This window comes from Peromyscus californicus, unplaced genomic scaffold (assembly GCF_007827085.1).
Source record: "Peromyscus californicus insignis strain IS unplaced genomic scaffold, ASM782708v3 Scaffold_7__1_contigs__length_154581171, whole genome shotgun sequence".
Lineage (NCBI taxonomy): Eukaryota > Metazoa > Chordata > Mammalia > Rodentia > Cricetidae > Peromyscus > Peromyscus californicus.
In genome coordinates, this window is record NW_026294595.1 from 39,654,812 (window position 1) to 39,671,799 (window position 16,988).

At 43.2% G+C, this 16,988-nt stretch overlaps 1 protein-coding gene across 2 annotated transcripts in view; it reads right to left on the bottom strand.

Annotated features, from left to right (window-relative positions):
* Dpp4 (dipeptidyl peptidase 4) overlaps positions 1–16,988 on the bottom strand; it is a 90,070-nt gene that overhangs the window by 22,381 nt on the left and 50,701 nt on the right. For both annotated transcript variants that reach the window (XM_052724514.1, XM_052724515.1), the window contains 8 exons: positions 10,830–10,965; positions 8,322–8,366; positions 6,172–6,279; positions 5,853–5,920; positions 4,860–4,913; positions 4,316–4,437; positions 2,746–2,793; positions 2,415–2,513 (listed from right to left, as the gene is read on the bottom strand). In XM_052724514.1, coding sequence (XP_052580474.1) covers positions 2,415–2,513; positions 2,746–2,793; positions 4,316–4,437; positions 4,860–4,913; positions 5,853–5,920; positions 6,172–6,279; positions 8,322–8,366; positions 10,830–10,965 — 680 coding nt within the window. The remainder of the gene's footprint in view (positions 1–2,414; positions 2,514–2,745; positions 2,794–4,315; positions 4,438–4,859; positions 4,914–5,852; positions 5,921–6,171; positions 6,280–8,321; positions 8,367–10,829; positions 10,966–16,988) is intronic.

Genomic DNA, 16,988 nt, shown 5'->3' on the forward strand with positions numbered 1-16,988 from the left:
CCTTATTTCTCAGTAATGTCGTGTCTAGAGTTTAACAGTTTGTTAAATTAGATAGAAAAAAAGGGAAAAGATCAGCTTAGGATCATGTTTTTAAGACATAAAGCACTCTGGTTTTGGTTCATAAATGCTAGTTATTCTGGTGATAAAACGATTAAGTTATTTCTAATACAGCCATGAAATCCATCAGTGCCCTGTAAAATACAAGTGCGTTTTAGGATTTCTAATGTTTTGTTTTTATGCTTCTGTTCTCTGGCATCTTCTCTACTTATCTAGCTTGTTTATGTTCTAAATTTTCCTCCCAAATGTTTTCCTCTTCTTGAATTTCCTTGAAGCTGTTTAGAATTTGTAGTCGGCCATAACTCTCTTTTAAAATTCTGATTTAATAGCATTTTTATAATTCCTATTGCCATCCCAGACCGCAAAGCAGAGTCCCATTTTCAGTCTTTCACAGAATGGAAACGGCTTCTGTGGAGTAAACAGCTTTGCACATTCTGTTTGCTCTTCCCTGGGTCCTTTTAAACTCCTGTGCTTGATTTAATATCAGTTTAATAAAAATTTATCTCAAAACAACAACGAATCAGTTTTCTTTGCTCTCAAAATAAGTAAGAGTAATAAATCTAAATAGAATTCTGCATATTCAGGAAGATTTAAACTGCAGGCTCAAAGTAATTCTGATCTCTAGATGTGTTTCTTACCTCAACTTTCCTTTTTGTTTATTGATTGATTTTATAATCATTTTGGTTAAAGAGAAAAGAAAGATTCAGTAGTCCAATATAGGTAGGCTTGTCTTCAATTTATGTTTTACTAATTGTTTTCGTGCTTTTTATTCAATGTGTCAGTAAGAAGAAAACATTTAATTTTTCTATTATAATTTTAATCAAACATCAAACTATTAGCCAAGCTGAGTGATATTTTTAATCCACACACCCATCACTATTCAGTCTTATCTGGCCAGCACTAGTTGGTTAGTGGGGATTTTTTATCTCCATCTTTTTTGTAATTGTGCAATTTTGCTATGAGGAGGAGCTCTTCCCGGTCTCAAGATCTCACCTCCCTGTTCTCTTCTCTCAGGCCCTGTCTCAGTCCAGGCTTTCCTGTAGCGCAAAAGACTACAGCCTAGTGGGCCCCCCTCTCATTCTGTCAGTGCCCTCCTCCAATCCCTAGGAAAATTTCCTTTTAACCATGTGGCCTCAGCTTGCTGGCCCTAAGGACTCCCCGCTGTGTGCCCACAGAAATAGAAACACATCTCCATATTCACTGCAGAACCCTGCACCAGGCTGTCAAAATGAGCTCTTAACATTCAAGATGTCTCAGGGACAGGGAGCAGTGGCCCCCTGCTGGGTCAGAAGGCGCCTGTTAGCAAGGGCCCTGGTGACTCACATGCACACTCACTTTGAGCTGCACGCTAAGTTATTCTGTGTGGCTCTGCTTTCCAGGGCCTGTCCTACTATTTACAAATGAAAGGAATTGAATAATTTTTTTTCATTTCCCCTTTTAAAATATTTTATTTGTATTAGTTTAAGTTATGTGTCCATGTGTCTCTGTGTGTGGGTGTGGCCAAGTGAGAGCAGGTGCCCTGAGAATCCAGAAGAGGGTGTTGGAGTTCCTGGAGCTGGAGTTACACATGGTTTGTAAACCACCGGATATGAGTGCTGGGAACTGAACTCAGGTAGGTGTCCTGCAGGAGCAGGACCTGCTTCCAACTTCTGAGCCACCACTTCAGCTCCATATTTCTCATTATGGTAAATTTAAAGATGAAACTCTATCAATTAGGATTTATTTCTTCCTTTCGCATAAGTTGTTGTTTCTTAGTGGGGAAAGAACTGAATAGAAACAAGCATTTCTAGCTCAAATGAACCTATTGTTTTTGTTTTTTTTTTACATCCAGACCAGTGGTCCCTGAGTGTAATCCATGCTTACGCCACACCCTACCCTGAGCTAACTGGAAAACAGAAAGTCGACAGAAGAATTACCTGCCCTCCTCCACCCCCCAAAAAACCCTGAAGTTTAGACACTTCAAAAAACAACCTCAAATTTTACCGTAATCATCTTAAGTATTTTCTAACTCTATAGTTCAAAGATAAAATGTATCAGGTGTAATTTCACTCAGCCATTATGTCTTTACAATTAATGTTTACTAGTAGAACAGACTTAACTAACTGAATGAACTGACCCATCAATAGTGCATTTTCACCAACTGCTCTTAACAGAATACATTTTATGTAGAGTCCTATTTTAAGACACAAAAAAGCAAAAGTAGTAGTCCTTGTGATAGATTGTTTCATGGAAAAAAATAACCTTTTTATTGAGCTTTATACAGCAAAAAGTACATATTTTCAGACCAAATGCTCACATTATTTATATTTTATTATTATTTCCATGAAAAATACTATTCCAAAAGAAATTTAACTTACTTGTTCCATTCAACACAATGAAGTCCAATTTTTTTGAAGGCATTTGGACATCCTGCAACATTTTATCCAAAGCAGAATTGTCTTCCAGGACTCGTAGCTCTAAACAAACATATGAAACAGCAATATCTCATAATAGTGCAAAGAATTTGGATCACATGATGCCGTAGTGAGCAAGTATGCTGTGCAGCAACTGGGATGTGCATACTTCAGGTAGGAAGGCTTGGGTCCAACTCATCGTTAAAACACTAAAGCCAAGGAAAAAATTCTCATGTCGGTCCTATTGACATGAGCTTTCCTACAAGCCAGTGGAGGGCGAATTATAACAAAATACCTTTATGATCAGCACTGCGATGCAGAGTATAGCGGGGCAGACCGGGGCCTGTGAATATAATCAGTGAAAAGTATGTTTTAGATGAGAAGAGCATGCATGCACCAGCTCTCAAACCGATCAGCTATTACTGTCGGACAGAACACAAAAGAGCTATTGCAGGAAATAGAAAGCTTAACTGTTTCCTCCTCATGCCCCCCCCCTTTTTTTTTCTTAAAAATAACTGCAGTCAAGTGAGGGATGAATTCCTGGAAAGGCACGGGTCTCAGGTAAAGGGTGTAGGAAACAGACCTCTGCCCTGCTGGACGTCTTGGGCAAGTTACCATCTCCATGACCAGTTTCCTCATCAGCCAGCTGAAATGACAGCTTAACCTTCTCCACTCTCTGTCTGCCACCCCATACTGACCACACCACCTCTCAAGCCCTGTACTCCTTGGAGGGTGAGCGGGCAAAGCTCTGGAGCCAGCTTCACTGAGAGGAGGAGTCCCCTCTCACCCCATCAGGGGACCCACTGGGAAGAGTCTGGGAACCAGGCGGCACACCTGCAGTGCCTGACTTGGATAAGCAGCTTCTTCCTGGCATTCAGAAGTGTTTTTCTCACAAGCCCGAATCCTCACTATTTATCCCAACTGTGGTAGCTGTGGAGTGGAAGATAATGTACAGCAAACTATCTTGTGAGCTACTTGATTTTGATGCATTTTAATTATATATTTAATTTTTATATTTGCTTGAAAAACCTCCTCTGTGTAGGCACTACTAGACCTGGGTTTGCATCCTGGCTGACTCGCTGGGTGAGTTAGGCCAATGTGTCCACATGTCGATATCCCTTCATATAAAATGAGGATAATATGTAACAAAACTTTGAGAAGTTTTATTAAGGTTTAAATAAGATCATAAATATTAAGCTTTTAGCCCACTGTTAGCACACGCTCAAGAAATGACGGCAAAATGTAGCCATAGTAAAGAACACTAAAGAAATGCATCATAATACAAAATACAGCAGTGAGGAGAGACCAGGGTAAGTAGTTTGAAGTCCCCTTTTGCCATTGACTATTCTTTCTAGAATGTTTTGATTCTTTCTCTCATTTTGAGAAGCAGCCCAGCACAGCATTAGAAGGGGGGACTCAGGAGAAGTCTGTGAGAGTACTTTGAATTTACCGTGTGAACTAGAATCTGCCATTGTGCCTTCCCTGACCCAAGCTTCTTGACTTGCAGTAAACACTAACAGTAGCAATGTCAATAGAGGACAGAGCAGTGAGTGTTCTGGGTGACAGGCATCACTCACCGTTTCGTATTAAGCTAAGGGGCAAATGCATAAAACAATCATTTAAAACCTATAACGTGGGTGTATAAGAGTGAACTCAGAGGGAAGAAAAGGTAATGTTTACACATCACATGATATGACTGGGTAGAAAGGGACTGAGGTGTCTTCGAGGGTGCCTAACAAAAGGGCTGAGCAGAGGAGAAAGCCTAGGTGCTGAGAGGAAGCCCTTAGGACCGCCTTCAGGGCAGTAAGGACAGGGGCTCCCACAGTCCAGGCATCTGCTCTTCCTCACAGACGCTGCAAACTTACCCAAACATCTCAGCTGATAGAATTTTGCCTCTTTGCTAAACGACACCGAATAATACTGACATCTTTCTGCATCCAGGTCACAACTAAGGCACTTCACATTGGTGTGGTCAGTAAGTTGAATTCTGTAAAACCAGCGGTGCTGATTAATTGCTTCATCAAAGGCTGTGCAAAAGGAAGAAACTAAATAATGCCATGCTCTTGTTTCAGTGGAATCAGACTGCCAAAGCAACCCTCCAGATTCTCTTTGTCATAAAATACATGCATTAATTCACAATATCCTTAATCTCCTATTTTTAGGAAATGCCAGTAAACACCTAAAAAATTCACTGTTTTGGTTATACATGACTGATAAAGAGAAGAAACAGAAGTACTTATAACAATTATAACAATTCCAGTGTAATATTAGTTAGGACAAGACAGGAGAGAGAGAGAGAGAGAGAGAGAGAGAGAGAGAGAGAGAGAGAGAGAGAGAGAGAGAGAGAGAGCGCTCAGGAATAATCTGTAGGTAGAAACCCTGATGTCAGCATCCCAACAGCACTCTTACTGATACAGATTTCTTCCTCCAGGCATGTCTTTATGTTCATTACTAATGTAGTATCTGAGAAGAAAACAAAGGCGATATATTAAACATGTTTTACAGAAATGTTAAATACATTCCCCCATCTCCGACCTCGGGCACACACAGCTCTATTGCATGAGTGTGTGCCCTCTGTCTACACTTGCTGCTCTGCTCCTCCACCCACCCCAGGAGCTATCTCCCTCCATCATCTCTACCCACGACACTTTCTTTAGACAGTCTAATGTATGAATCCAAGGAGTTCTTCCTGGATTGAAGTGGTAAGTAAAAACTCGAAAGAGGGCTTTTATATGAAAAATATGCCTGGACAGCCAGCTTGAAATTGAAAAACCTCCACTGCAAGTACAAATCTTGTTTTCTGTCTTTTCTGTTTTGTAACACAAGCTTCATGGATGTAGGGGATGCATATTTCAGAGAGTAGCAGAACTCCTTCTGTATAGTCTTCAGAAGCTACTCTGGGCAATGGTAAATTCCTCTGCGATGAGGCCAATAAAGGAAGAGCCCAAGATCCCAATGGAAAGTAGCGTGCCTTTTGCTGACAGCTCATGTATGCTGTTAGTAGGCGCTTTCAGCAAAGCTTTCCATGTGCCAAAGAGCAAGGCCGAACACTGGCAGATAAAATTGCCTTTCTCAGCCTCTCAAAGAGTCCTTGTAAGTCTAAAGTTAACAGAATGCCAGAATGCCCCTGCAGCAGTCCAGGATGCTCCAGAGAGACTGCAGCCTCTCCAAGTGCAAAGCAGGTAAGACCAAGAGGTAGAACCGCTTGGTGGCATGGTATCAAATCTGCTGAGCATATGTGAAAATCATTAAGGCTTCCGTATGTTAAAAAGAAAAAAAAAAAGATTGAACACATTCCAAATTGACTACTCTTTGTGGGAGATTTTCCTGCAGTTCTGTGAGAGGGTGTGATTATAACGTACAGGTTTAAAGCCTACTTACTGATTATTAGAATCTACTTACAGATAATCGCTGGTCAGAGCTTCGATCCCAATGACTTCCCAGGCTCCTTTTGTAATAAATGTACAGTCCTGATTGAGTTTTTAAATATGAGATTAATTAGACTCCCCTATCAAAGTTAAGCAGAGCTATTTGTATCAGGAATTCATATAACTATGAGGTTGCTTTGGGGGCATCAGTGTCCTCCGATTCCACTTCATCCCACATACCACTGAATATTTGAATTAGTCTATTTGTACACATTGCTCAATGCCATCAAATGATTTCTGTTTTAGTTTGGAAAAAGAGATCAGCTTAAGATCTGCTACATAAGCATACTCACATTCTTATCTTTAGGGAAGTGGCAGATATGTCTGTAGCCATCTTTGTCGCTGATGATCTTATAGAAACTGCCACCGTCAGAAGTGAAGTGGGGCTCTGCAGGCCTGAACTAGACAAAGACAGAGCAAAGAAATATCACACTGCCAGTCTCATCCCAGGACCAACTCCAGCTTTTAGACGTCCTCTCCAATATCTGTGTTTTACTGGAGTGTCTAAAAATGAAAGTCTCCCTAACTAGAAAACGTGGAGCAGAGAACAAACTCCTAGGCTAATTTATTTGGTGGAGGTAGATGTGAAAATGCACATAAAGATGCCCACAGCAGATACCGGACACTTAGAAATGTTTCTGTTGTTCTGGGACATATCCCGTGAAAAGGATAATGAAGACTCCCAGATGCACGGGCATGCAACCTAGCATTCACTTCTGTTTGAAGAAGGAACTTCCCTGATGTCATAAGTGCACTTTCTAGAAAGCATCTTATTATCTAACTGTTTTAGCTTGGAAGTGGTTTGTAGTATGGGGAAATTTTCATCCCTGCTTTTACACAGTTTTTTGTTTTGTTTTGGTTTGTATTGTTTTTTAAAGTCAGGCATAGTCTTTAACCACTTCTGGACTAGATGCCATCAGGAATATCTGTTGTAGATTTCCCATGGAAGCATTCATATAGTTATTTTTATCCTAAGCCTTTTCATTTTTGCTAAAGATGATCAATAATTTACAAAATATGGTTACATGAAAATGTAGAACAAAATTTTCATTTTTTAAAAAAAAAGTTCAATAAAAGATATCTCTCCGAAAATAATGTTTAAATAGAAGAGTGTCTCTTTCAGCCTGGAAGGACCATGTTGCGTTTTAATTTCTATTTTGTAGTGACGCTTTGAGCAGGTAGGGGATGGTCTTTTAAAATTCTTGGTTCTTTTCACCCTCGATGTTTCCTCCCTCATCAGCTCCCGTTTGGGGAAGGAAGAAAAATGCCTGCCTCTTCTATTTAGTGATTCAAAGTGAATTCATTTAGGGAGCAAGCTGAGGCGTGCAGTACACTTGGTGTTCTCATTACGGAGCTCCCAAACACATTCCCCTTTCTAGACCTATGTTCACAGCCTTATCTTTTTAATACATTTCCCTGTTTCCCCTGGATGGAGTTGTGCCTAGTAGAAATGTGTGAAAAGTGGCATCTGTCTGGTTAAATACAGAGAGGAAAAAACATATTTTTTTCAAAGAGTCGTGAGGAAGTGTAGCATGTCTCTTGCCATGGAGGAAACCACTTTTCATGTTGGCAAACCTCTCCCCTCTGCCCAATCAGCGCCTGGAGAAAAAGGACATGTGAATGTTGTGGCAGCTTCCAGCCCAGCAGAAAGGGGTCGTCTTCCTGGACTGAAGCCTCACCTCTCTCACCCAGAAGATGTGAAATGTTTACAATTTTTTGTGTCACTTTGTTTCCCTTTTAAAGGAGGATTAATAGAAGTAGTCATAGAAACTAGATGTCATTCAGTTTTCATCTTTCATGCGAGGTGTCATGGTGGCTGGAGTCCTTCCGCGCACCCCTGGACATCCCACCCATGCTTTCTTCCACAGTCTCAGACTTTGGTGGTTGGTGCTGTGCATGTACATGTGATGTGGTGGAACTGGGCAGAGCTGTGAGTCTCTGAGGGTCACCTGGCTTTCCCAGATTAAGCTCTTCCTTAGGGTGCCTCCTGATGTGTGCACCCACAGAGGTGATTTCCCCCCAGAGAAGTGTGCAGTACCCACTATATGGTTGGTACTATTCCTTATGACTGTAGTCCAGACTCAGTTAAAAACTGTTTTCTGCCTCCAAAGTACAGAACTTGAGCAACAGGTCAAAGAGAACATCCAGCAGCCTGGCAGCCTTTCAGGGTGACTGTCTTTGAGCTCCCTGGAAGTGCCAGTTGGCTGGAGAATGTGCTTTGTTTTGTTAGTTCTGCTCTTGACTTTGATGTTTCACTTGTCCCTTTACCTTCTTGGGTATGCGGTAAATTCACTATAGGAAGCACAACTAACACTCTGAGAAATGGGCCAACTCACATTTCTATCAGTGACAACATAGTGCCTTAGTATAGGACAGCTACACATTAACCAGCTCTGAGCAGTAGTCGAGAAATGTTATAAAATCTGTAACTCAGAACACTTACTCTTCCGACCCAGCCCGTAGTGCTCATTTCAACATGATGCTGTGCCTGGGGAGAAAAAGGACAGTGCAGTGTTTCAAAGAGAAGATGGTGAAATCCATTTACTTACTTACTTTATCTCTCTCTCTCTCTCTCTCTCTCTCTCTCTCTCTCTCTCTCTCTCTCTCTCTCTCTCTATCTATCTATCTATCTATTAAAATGGGGTCTCATGTATCCCAGGTTGTCCTCAAACTGACAATATAGTCAAAGCCTTGAACTTCTGATCCTGTTCTTTCCAAGCACCAGGATTGCATGGACCCACCACTATTCTCAGTTGTATTTAGTGCTGGGAACTGAACCAAGGCCTCTGGGCATGCTAATCCAGGATTTTGCCAATTGAGCTACATCCCTAGCCCCACAAAAAATATACTACAAATGAAATTACACTGATGATAAAATAATTGAGAACAATCTCTCACCCTATAATTCTACTTATGTTAGTATTTTTTCATGTAATTGCATTTGATCACTTACCTCTGTGGCCTGGAGCCCTGACCTGGAGCTGTCCCGACATTCCAACTCGAGTTTGAAATCTGACATGTAGCAGAACTGGATAATGTCCTTCGCTTTCCTCTAGCCCTCCAGCCTATTCACAGGCCTTTTCTTTCTAGCTACTCAGTCTAGTTTCCTACTTTGTGCTCTCTTCTCACGGAAACCTCCCCTAGCCCTTTCTTCAGCTTGTCTGTCTTTCCTTACAATTACATCCATCATTCCTGTCCTTGGGATGTTTCCAATGATCTACAGCCACAGTCTCCTAATTGGATGTTCAGTCATCTTTTATTCCTTCTGGTCCATTGTCCTCCCCACTCAGGCCCTAGCTCATCTTATCTGGCAACAGACAGCTCTATTCCCATTATACTCTTCATTTTAGAAATGTAAAACAGCTTTCCATTCCTTACAAGATAAATCCAAACACCTCAGCATGGCCCCTGAACCCAAATCTAAATCTCTAGCCTCATTTCCATCCTGTTCCTCACCTTCAGCTTAGGTGGTAAGCACATTCAGTCCCTCTAAGCTCTACGCTGTTCACCACGGATGTCCTTGCACAATCCTCAGCTGAGATGGACCTCTCTCCCTTATCTGTTCACATAGGACATCTTGTCCTAGATGACTCTGCGTCTTCCCCTAAGCCATTTCCTAGTCTTGCTCCGCCTGACTCCAACAGAGTATCTGCTATCACCCTCTGTATCTATCTTAAACCCTCTTATGGCACAATACCCTGATACTGAGATGAGTCAATCAGCAGAAAGCAAAGAGCTTGGGTCCTGCAGTTTGAGTTCAAGTGTGTACTATGACTTGTGCACTTTTTAACCTTTAACCTCACTGAGTCTCGGTTCTAATGTACCTGCCATATTGTAAATGCATGAAAGTCTTATGGCATATCTTCACAGCCGCACTCTCTATCAGAACAAAAACATTTTTGGGAAATGCTAGCTGTCTCGTTAATTAAAAAAAAAAAAAAAAAAAGATCCCATAGCTTAGCATCAAAGTGGGGACATTTCAAGTAATGCTTCTTGTATAAATAAATGACTGGGTCAAGCCATGGAGCATGACTTAAGTTCTCAGGTGAGAATCTGCCTGGTGCCCATCTAGGATGAGAGCATGGAGGAGTATGTAACACAGAGTGAGTGACCAGAATGGAAAAGAAGGCACAGAGTGGTCATGGCATATGCCTGCAAGACTTCAGTGCCTGTCTCTCCTGAGGCTGCTGGCTCTCTGAAATCCGCAGCCTAGAAGGACTTGAAGGTGTCCTGGCTGGGAAGGTCAGCACATCAGTTGGATCAACCACTCGGTTCCCCTCAGCATTATCACCCTCTCGGGCTGATGGTTATGTGTTTAAGTTCTAAATCGGTTTCTGCTTAGATATAGTTAAAGTCTAGTAATGGATCTGTGCCCTCCTGACATTCATTTTGTTTTAGCCACTTCCCATCCTCTGTGTTTTATCTGTTAAGATAACCGTCATTCTGCTTGCAGGCTCCGGTCCTCTTCCCGATTTTTTTTTTTTTTTTTTTTTTTTTTTTTTTTTTTTGGTTTTTCGAGACAGGGTTTCTCTGTAGCTTTGCGCCTTTCCTGGAACTCACTTGGTAGCCCAGGCTGGCCTCGAACTCACAGAAATCCGCCTGCCTCTGCCTCCCGAGTGCTGGGATTAAAGGCGTGCGCCACCACCGCCCGGCCTCTTCCCGATTTTGAACATGGACATCGAATTCTGTCTTCTGGGTTTCTAGTCACTCTTCTTCCCTTCCCAAGTGATCATATCCACAACTAACACACCTTGACTAGTGTGCAAAAGAGAAATAGAAGCGCCACCAGATATCCAGTGTCTGACAAGCAAGGCTGACGTGCTGCCTCAGGGCTGGATGTGTTTTCAGAGAGAAGAGAGACTAAAACATTTCCTGATCCCCAACCCTCGCTGTCTCCTAGGACATGGAGCCTGCACATCACATGTCACAATGCATCCCAGTGAGACCTTACCAAGGGACAGTTCCATGCTTGGTTGGTCTTATCATAGTCACAGATAGCCATCACGGAATAGTTCTGAATCCTCCTGAGCCACTGCAAAGAAATTCTTTCTTCTGTAACCCACACCACATCACACAAATAGTGATCCCTGGAGAGAAAGAAGGGGATGGGGATTTTTCAGAAATTGTGCAGCTGAGGAGATGGCCCAGTGGATAAAGTGCCTGCCTAACAAGCATAAGGATTGAACTTCTGACCCCCACAATCCAAGTAAAGTCCAGGTGGCTATGGCAGCCACCTGTAATCCCAGCACAAGGGAGGCAGGGAAAAGGGATCCCTAGGTCAAGTTTCTAGCTAAACTAGCTGGAATTGGCAAGCACAATAAATAAGAGTAGAGAACAATCCAGAAAGATGACCCATGTCAACTTCAGGTTTCTACAGGCATGAGACCACATGCATGCCAATACAAGCATGTACACCACACACATACACACACATATAAATGGAATATGAGGTGGGCAGTGGTGGTGCATGCCCTTAATCCCAGCACTCAGGAGGCAGGGGCAGGTGGGTCTCTGTGAGCTTGAGGCCAGTCTGATCTACAGAGTGAGTTCCAGGACAGCCAAGGCTAAATAGAGAAATCCTGTCTCAGGAAAAAAGAAATGTGAGTTTTTCCAGACCTTGTTGCAAATGAACATTTCACTCAATAAAGTATATCCACCAAGGAAAGCGGCAGACACCGTCTAAATGACTCAGACAGGAGACCGAAACCGTGTTTAGGACTATTAAATTGTGAACTTGGACCCTGGTAGCAGGGAGTCAAAGGTGAGACTTTTTCATCTCCTCTCTGCTGCCTGAGAGTAATACAGTGAGGTCAGGGACACTGGCAGAGATGCTCGAATTTTCTGGCAATTTAATATGTCCATCCCGTGTCGTGTCCCCCCCCCCCCCCCGTCAATGGTGTTTGTCTGGAAAGCTGTTGCTACATCAGTCCCAGGCTCCTCCAGGAGCCTGTCAGAATGCAGGTCTGAGAGCACATCTTCACCTCCTGAGAAGGAGCCAGGACCCCTAATCTAACCCAGCTCTACTTGCACTCACCCCATGCAGAGTTGTCAAGTGAACAGAGGGAGAGTTCCCTCTACCCAGGATGAGTGATACGTCCTTCCAAATAACAGGGAGGAAGCAAAAATAAGACACGGAAAATGGAGTTTTTCCAAATTAATGTGTTAGACGGAAGATGAAGGAATATTTCGTTGGGGCCAGATAGCAAATATTTTCAGTCTTTGTGGTCTACGTGTCCTTTGCTACTAGGATCACCCTTTCATCAACTCCACTTTCATATTGGGAAAAAAAAAAAAGTAGACTCATGCCTATACAAACTTTTCAAATCAAAGAACTATAACCCCAAATACACTTCTCAAGAGTCAAAACACACCCTTGTGAAGGAAAGTACTCTGTAGTATTTCAACTCAAAGTTATAGACCCAGTTCTAGCATGCTGTCCTCCCCAGTGCATGCCTTCGAATTCTTTTGGAGCTGTGTGGTGATTTATAGGGACATGTGCGTAATTTGTAATTTACTCTTCTCCTAGCCTCCCTGACATTTTTTTCCTCTGGATTGTTTCTTTTCTTGGACATTTTTGCCCCTCGTGGGTATGATTTCAGTGACCATTCATACATCCCTTCTCTCCCGTGTCTGATCAAAGCCTTGCTCCCTTCTGTCAGGAGTTCACGATGATTCTTTCATCATCTTTTTTTTTTTTTCTGGTTCCATAGCCTTGTTTCCCTTCACTGCATCACTCCACGTTCTCCCCTTATTTGGCCTCCCTTGGTGGTAGCCATCATCCCCTTCCATTCTCCTGGGCTTCTGGCCTGGCTGCCAGCTCCTAGAAGCAGGAGACCCATGAGTCTTGTTCATAAAACAGCTTGCGAAGTTCTCCTGGAATGCAGCTCTCAAGAAAGGCAAAATTCATGTTCTGATTTCTTAGGACCCAAAGCTGTCTTCCCTCAGAACGTACATCTGTGTTTTTTTGTCCCCCTTCCTTTCTTAGGCTCTGAAGCCTACAGCAGATGTTAATCAAGCACCCAGGATCTTCAAAGCTTCTCATTTCCCCTTTTGTGGCACGGATGCCCTGGAGATGCTCTGGGTCTCATGTTATTTCACTGCAGGTTTCAGGCGCTAAGGACCTGCATGGCAAACAGGCATCACCTTAGCTCACATAATGGTGCCTTCCCATTTCAGTCTTCTTCCCACCTGCCTGTCTTGGAAGCCATGTATCCTGAACATCCCAAAATAGTTTCCCCAGTTGCTCTCTCTTTCCTCCACTTTGACCTTGTTTTGAAATGACTGCTGTGTCCTTACTTCTCTAGTTCTTAGAGGAAGCACCCCATGACAGTGGGGTTTTCTTGGAAAGCCACTGCTGCTATATCAGTCCCATGAGCCTCCAGGAGCCTGTCAGAATGCAAGTCTGAGAGCACATCTTCACCTCCTGAGAAGGAGCCAGGACCCCTAATCTAACCCAGCTCTACTGCACTCACCCCATGCAGAGTTGTCAAGTGAACAGAGGGAGAGTTCCCTCTACCCAGGATGAGTGATATGTCCTTCCAAATAACAGGGAGGAAGCAAAAATAAGACACGGAAAATGGAGTTTTTCCAAATTAATGTGTTAGACGGAAGATGAAGGAATATTTCGTTGGGGCCAGATAGCAAATGTTTTTAGTCTTTGTGGTCTACGTGTTGTCTGTCACACAGGCACAGAATCAGGGCAGCCAGAGACAATGCTGGCCCTAACAAGAGTAGCTATGTTTCAGTATAAAGCTTCATTTTCAATGTCGTGAATTCTTCTTTCGACCAAAGTGTAAAGCCATTCATAGCTGTGGAGGATATGAAGATGAATGCCAGCCACGATGGTTTTGAATCAGATCCTCTTCTGTGAGCCCTCCCTGGTTCTATACCAGTCATTCTTGCCCATTTAGATCAAACAAACAAACAAATACAGCAACAATAACAACAACAAACTCTTTGGAGGCTGAAGCAGGCAGATTGTTGAGAAAGTTCAAAGGCAGCCGAGACCACAAGGTAAGACCATGTCTCAGAAAACCAAAATCAGAAGAAACCAGAAACAAAACCCAAAGGATGATCTGGAGAGATGTGTGAGCCCATTGGTTAGGGAGAAAAAGCCTCTTTACTGATAGGCACACGCTGGCACCCAGAATATTCTTCCTTTTTGTAAAAGTGTTCTGGTGGCAGAGGCGGAGGAGGGCAGGAGAACTCTTTTATGATCCCTCGTCACCCATGGTAGGTAGCTTGATCTGTGAAAGCCATACGTTATACCTCAGGCTTGAAAATCTACACCGCAAAGCGACTTTTTGCCATTTGAAAGCACTGAGTAATGGAATGTGGGATGGAAGCCAGGAAACTCATGTGCATTGGCCATCTTCCTTGTCCATTTCTAGATAAAGGTTAATGGACTTGGATCTGATGGCTTAGTCACTGTCAGTGGCCCAGAATGTACTCTGCACTCTGAGAGGGCTCGGTGGAGGCCTTTCACCAAGGTAGTAGACAGTCTGTTTTGAAACACATTTTATTAACATACTTCCCTCTAATTACAGCCCTAAGCCAATATCCTGCAAGGGTGAGGATCCCACACCTACAGCCAAGCCTTCATGTGAACCTAAGCCTCTTGTCCTCAGTTAGGCAGAGTGACCCAACAACAGTTTCGAGATTTTGGAGATGCGTTAGTCAGTCATAAAGGGAATCTGGTTGATTTTGATGTTGCAGCAGTGAAGTAGGATTGCACACAACAATAAGAGTTTTTTAACCCATATGAACTTGACTCTGTGCCAGGAGCTGCCTGAGAGCTTCCCAGAAGACTCACGACCACTCTGTGAAGCAGGTACCACTGTGGCTCCTGCCTAGCAGAGGAGGAAACGTAAGTGCAAAGAGGTTAAGTAACTTTCTCAGCATCGCCCAATCACAGAGGTTTAGAGCCAGGGTTCAAATCAAGCAGATGGCTTCAGATTTTTCCGTTCATACTTGCCCCTCCTGTAAATATTCTCCCTGTCCCATTGGGAAGTCCTACTAGTCTGTTTCACTCTTATGATTCCTCGAGTGTACAATTCCTTTCTCAATGAAATCTATTTATTCCTTGAGAGTTATGTATAAACTAAATTTTTATGAAGGAAGTCAGCTGGTTACACTCCCAGTACTTCCTTTTGAATATCCTGCTGTGGCAACTCTTTGAAGTGATTTCTTGTCCTTTCAAAGACGAGGCATTTCGTGAAAGGCTTTTACGTGACATCTCTGCCTCTAATTTGTGTAACTGTTTCATTTGTACATTAATGATACTTAAAATAAGCTGTGCTTTGCTAGCTGGAAGGAATAATGGAGGGGAAATGCTACCCAGAGCAATTGCAGACTGCGGAGTGATTAATTCAGTGAATCACCAAAGGAAGCAGGCGTACTGCCAGTGCCGGCCGTGGGCTCCATGCCACCCTTTGCTCTGATGGGGATGCCAACCCTGCTGGGTCCACTGACAGATTGCTGAGAAGAGGGATGGGTGGGGTGAGATGCAGCAGAGTCGAGAGAAACAGCATTGTACACAAGTCCTAATGTGTCTGCTTTCTTACAGGTGTCACTAGTTTGCTGGTTGGGGAGATGGGACGTCGTCAGTCCAGATTACCTCCTGCCTGGCAGCCTCGGGCTTTGATGAGCCTAGTGTGCAGACCAAGGGTCATCCAGTGTTCAGAGAGATAGAGGGAGTCTTTATTTACTGTGTCCCTCAGGACCAGGGGGAACAAGGGCAGGGTAAATCATAAGCTGGATGTGATGGGCTCCTGAGGCCATTCAGCAGATGTCCAGAGGGGTCACCTCGCTTAACACAGCCTCTCCAGTCCTGTAGTTTTATCCTAAAGAATTTTTACATGGCTAGTCAGAGGGAGAAAAGAGGGACTTGGTACATGGGATGATTTTGAACGCTGTCCTTGGAGCTGGCTGTGTGAATTCAGTCCTGTGCCTGTGCCACACACAAACACTATCACCTGGAAAGCCCATTTCTTATCCATCCGTACATTCATCTACCAACCCACCCATGCAACCATCCAGCTTCTCATCTGTTCAGTTATTCTACAAACAGTAACTGACACTGTGTCCAATAACCCTGCTAAGCACCTGTTACTCTTGTAAAACTGGCCCTTATCCCACACACCTTGTCTTGCTTCATTTGGCCCTGGGAACGCAAGTGTAAAGAAAAGTTAGGAGTTTCACAATATCTGTATTGTATCCTATTTTCTCTCAAATATTTTGAGCTCTCAAATTCCCATTATGAATAGTCAGTGCGCACCAGGAGCACAAATAACCTCATCAGCTTCAAGCCTCCATCTATGAGGTGGTAGAGAGGCTCATCTTGTCTCATGTTCTAATTCCTAACAAGAGCACAGACCAGCCTCATCCACTAATAGGACTCCACTTGCTGGAAGCTCTCCAGCAGAGGTGTGTGCTAACAGAAAATGAGTGAGGAGACCTGGGCAGAGGAGGAATGAGTGATGCTGATCTTGCCTGCTAGTGTACTCAAGGATCTAGTGTGTCACAGGGAAAAGCATCACCCAAAGGAATGAAGTGCTCATTAAGTATAACTTGTCAGGATCACCTCAGTCCTGAGGGGTCTGTTACTGAGACCAGAAAGTGTTATCTCATCACCTGGAGACTATTTTCCCCAAGTGAACCTAGAGTCTCATTTTAGAAAAGTTTTGATCTCATCAGTACTAACAGAGATCACAGCTGTATTTTAGACTCTCCATGCAACACTTCCCTGTGGCATTTCCTAAAACAGCTCTTCCGTAGTATGAATGTTCTACACAGAATAGCCCCTCCAAGGAGGCAGCCTTCACCAAGCCTTTAGCTTAAGGAAGTATGAGAGAGCAGAGAAGTAAGGTGATTAATTCAGGAAGAGCAAATGCTAAGTCCTTCGATGTGCTAACTAACGCTTCTGAGCTCTGCACTTTCCCATTGAGCTTTGGAAAGTGTTTTCATTGTCTGTAAAATGACTGTGGATACAATACCATAGGGTGTTGTGGGGAATAAGTGAGAACCCAAGGGCAGATCATTAGCCCAACCCTCGGAAAGTACTCAACATATTGGAATCTAATTATACAATCATTTTGTTATAGTAAGCGTC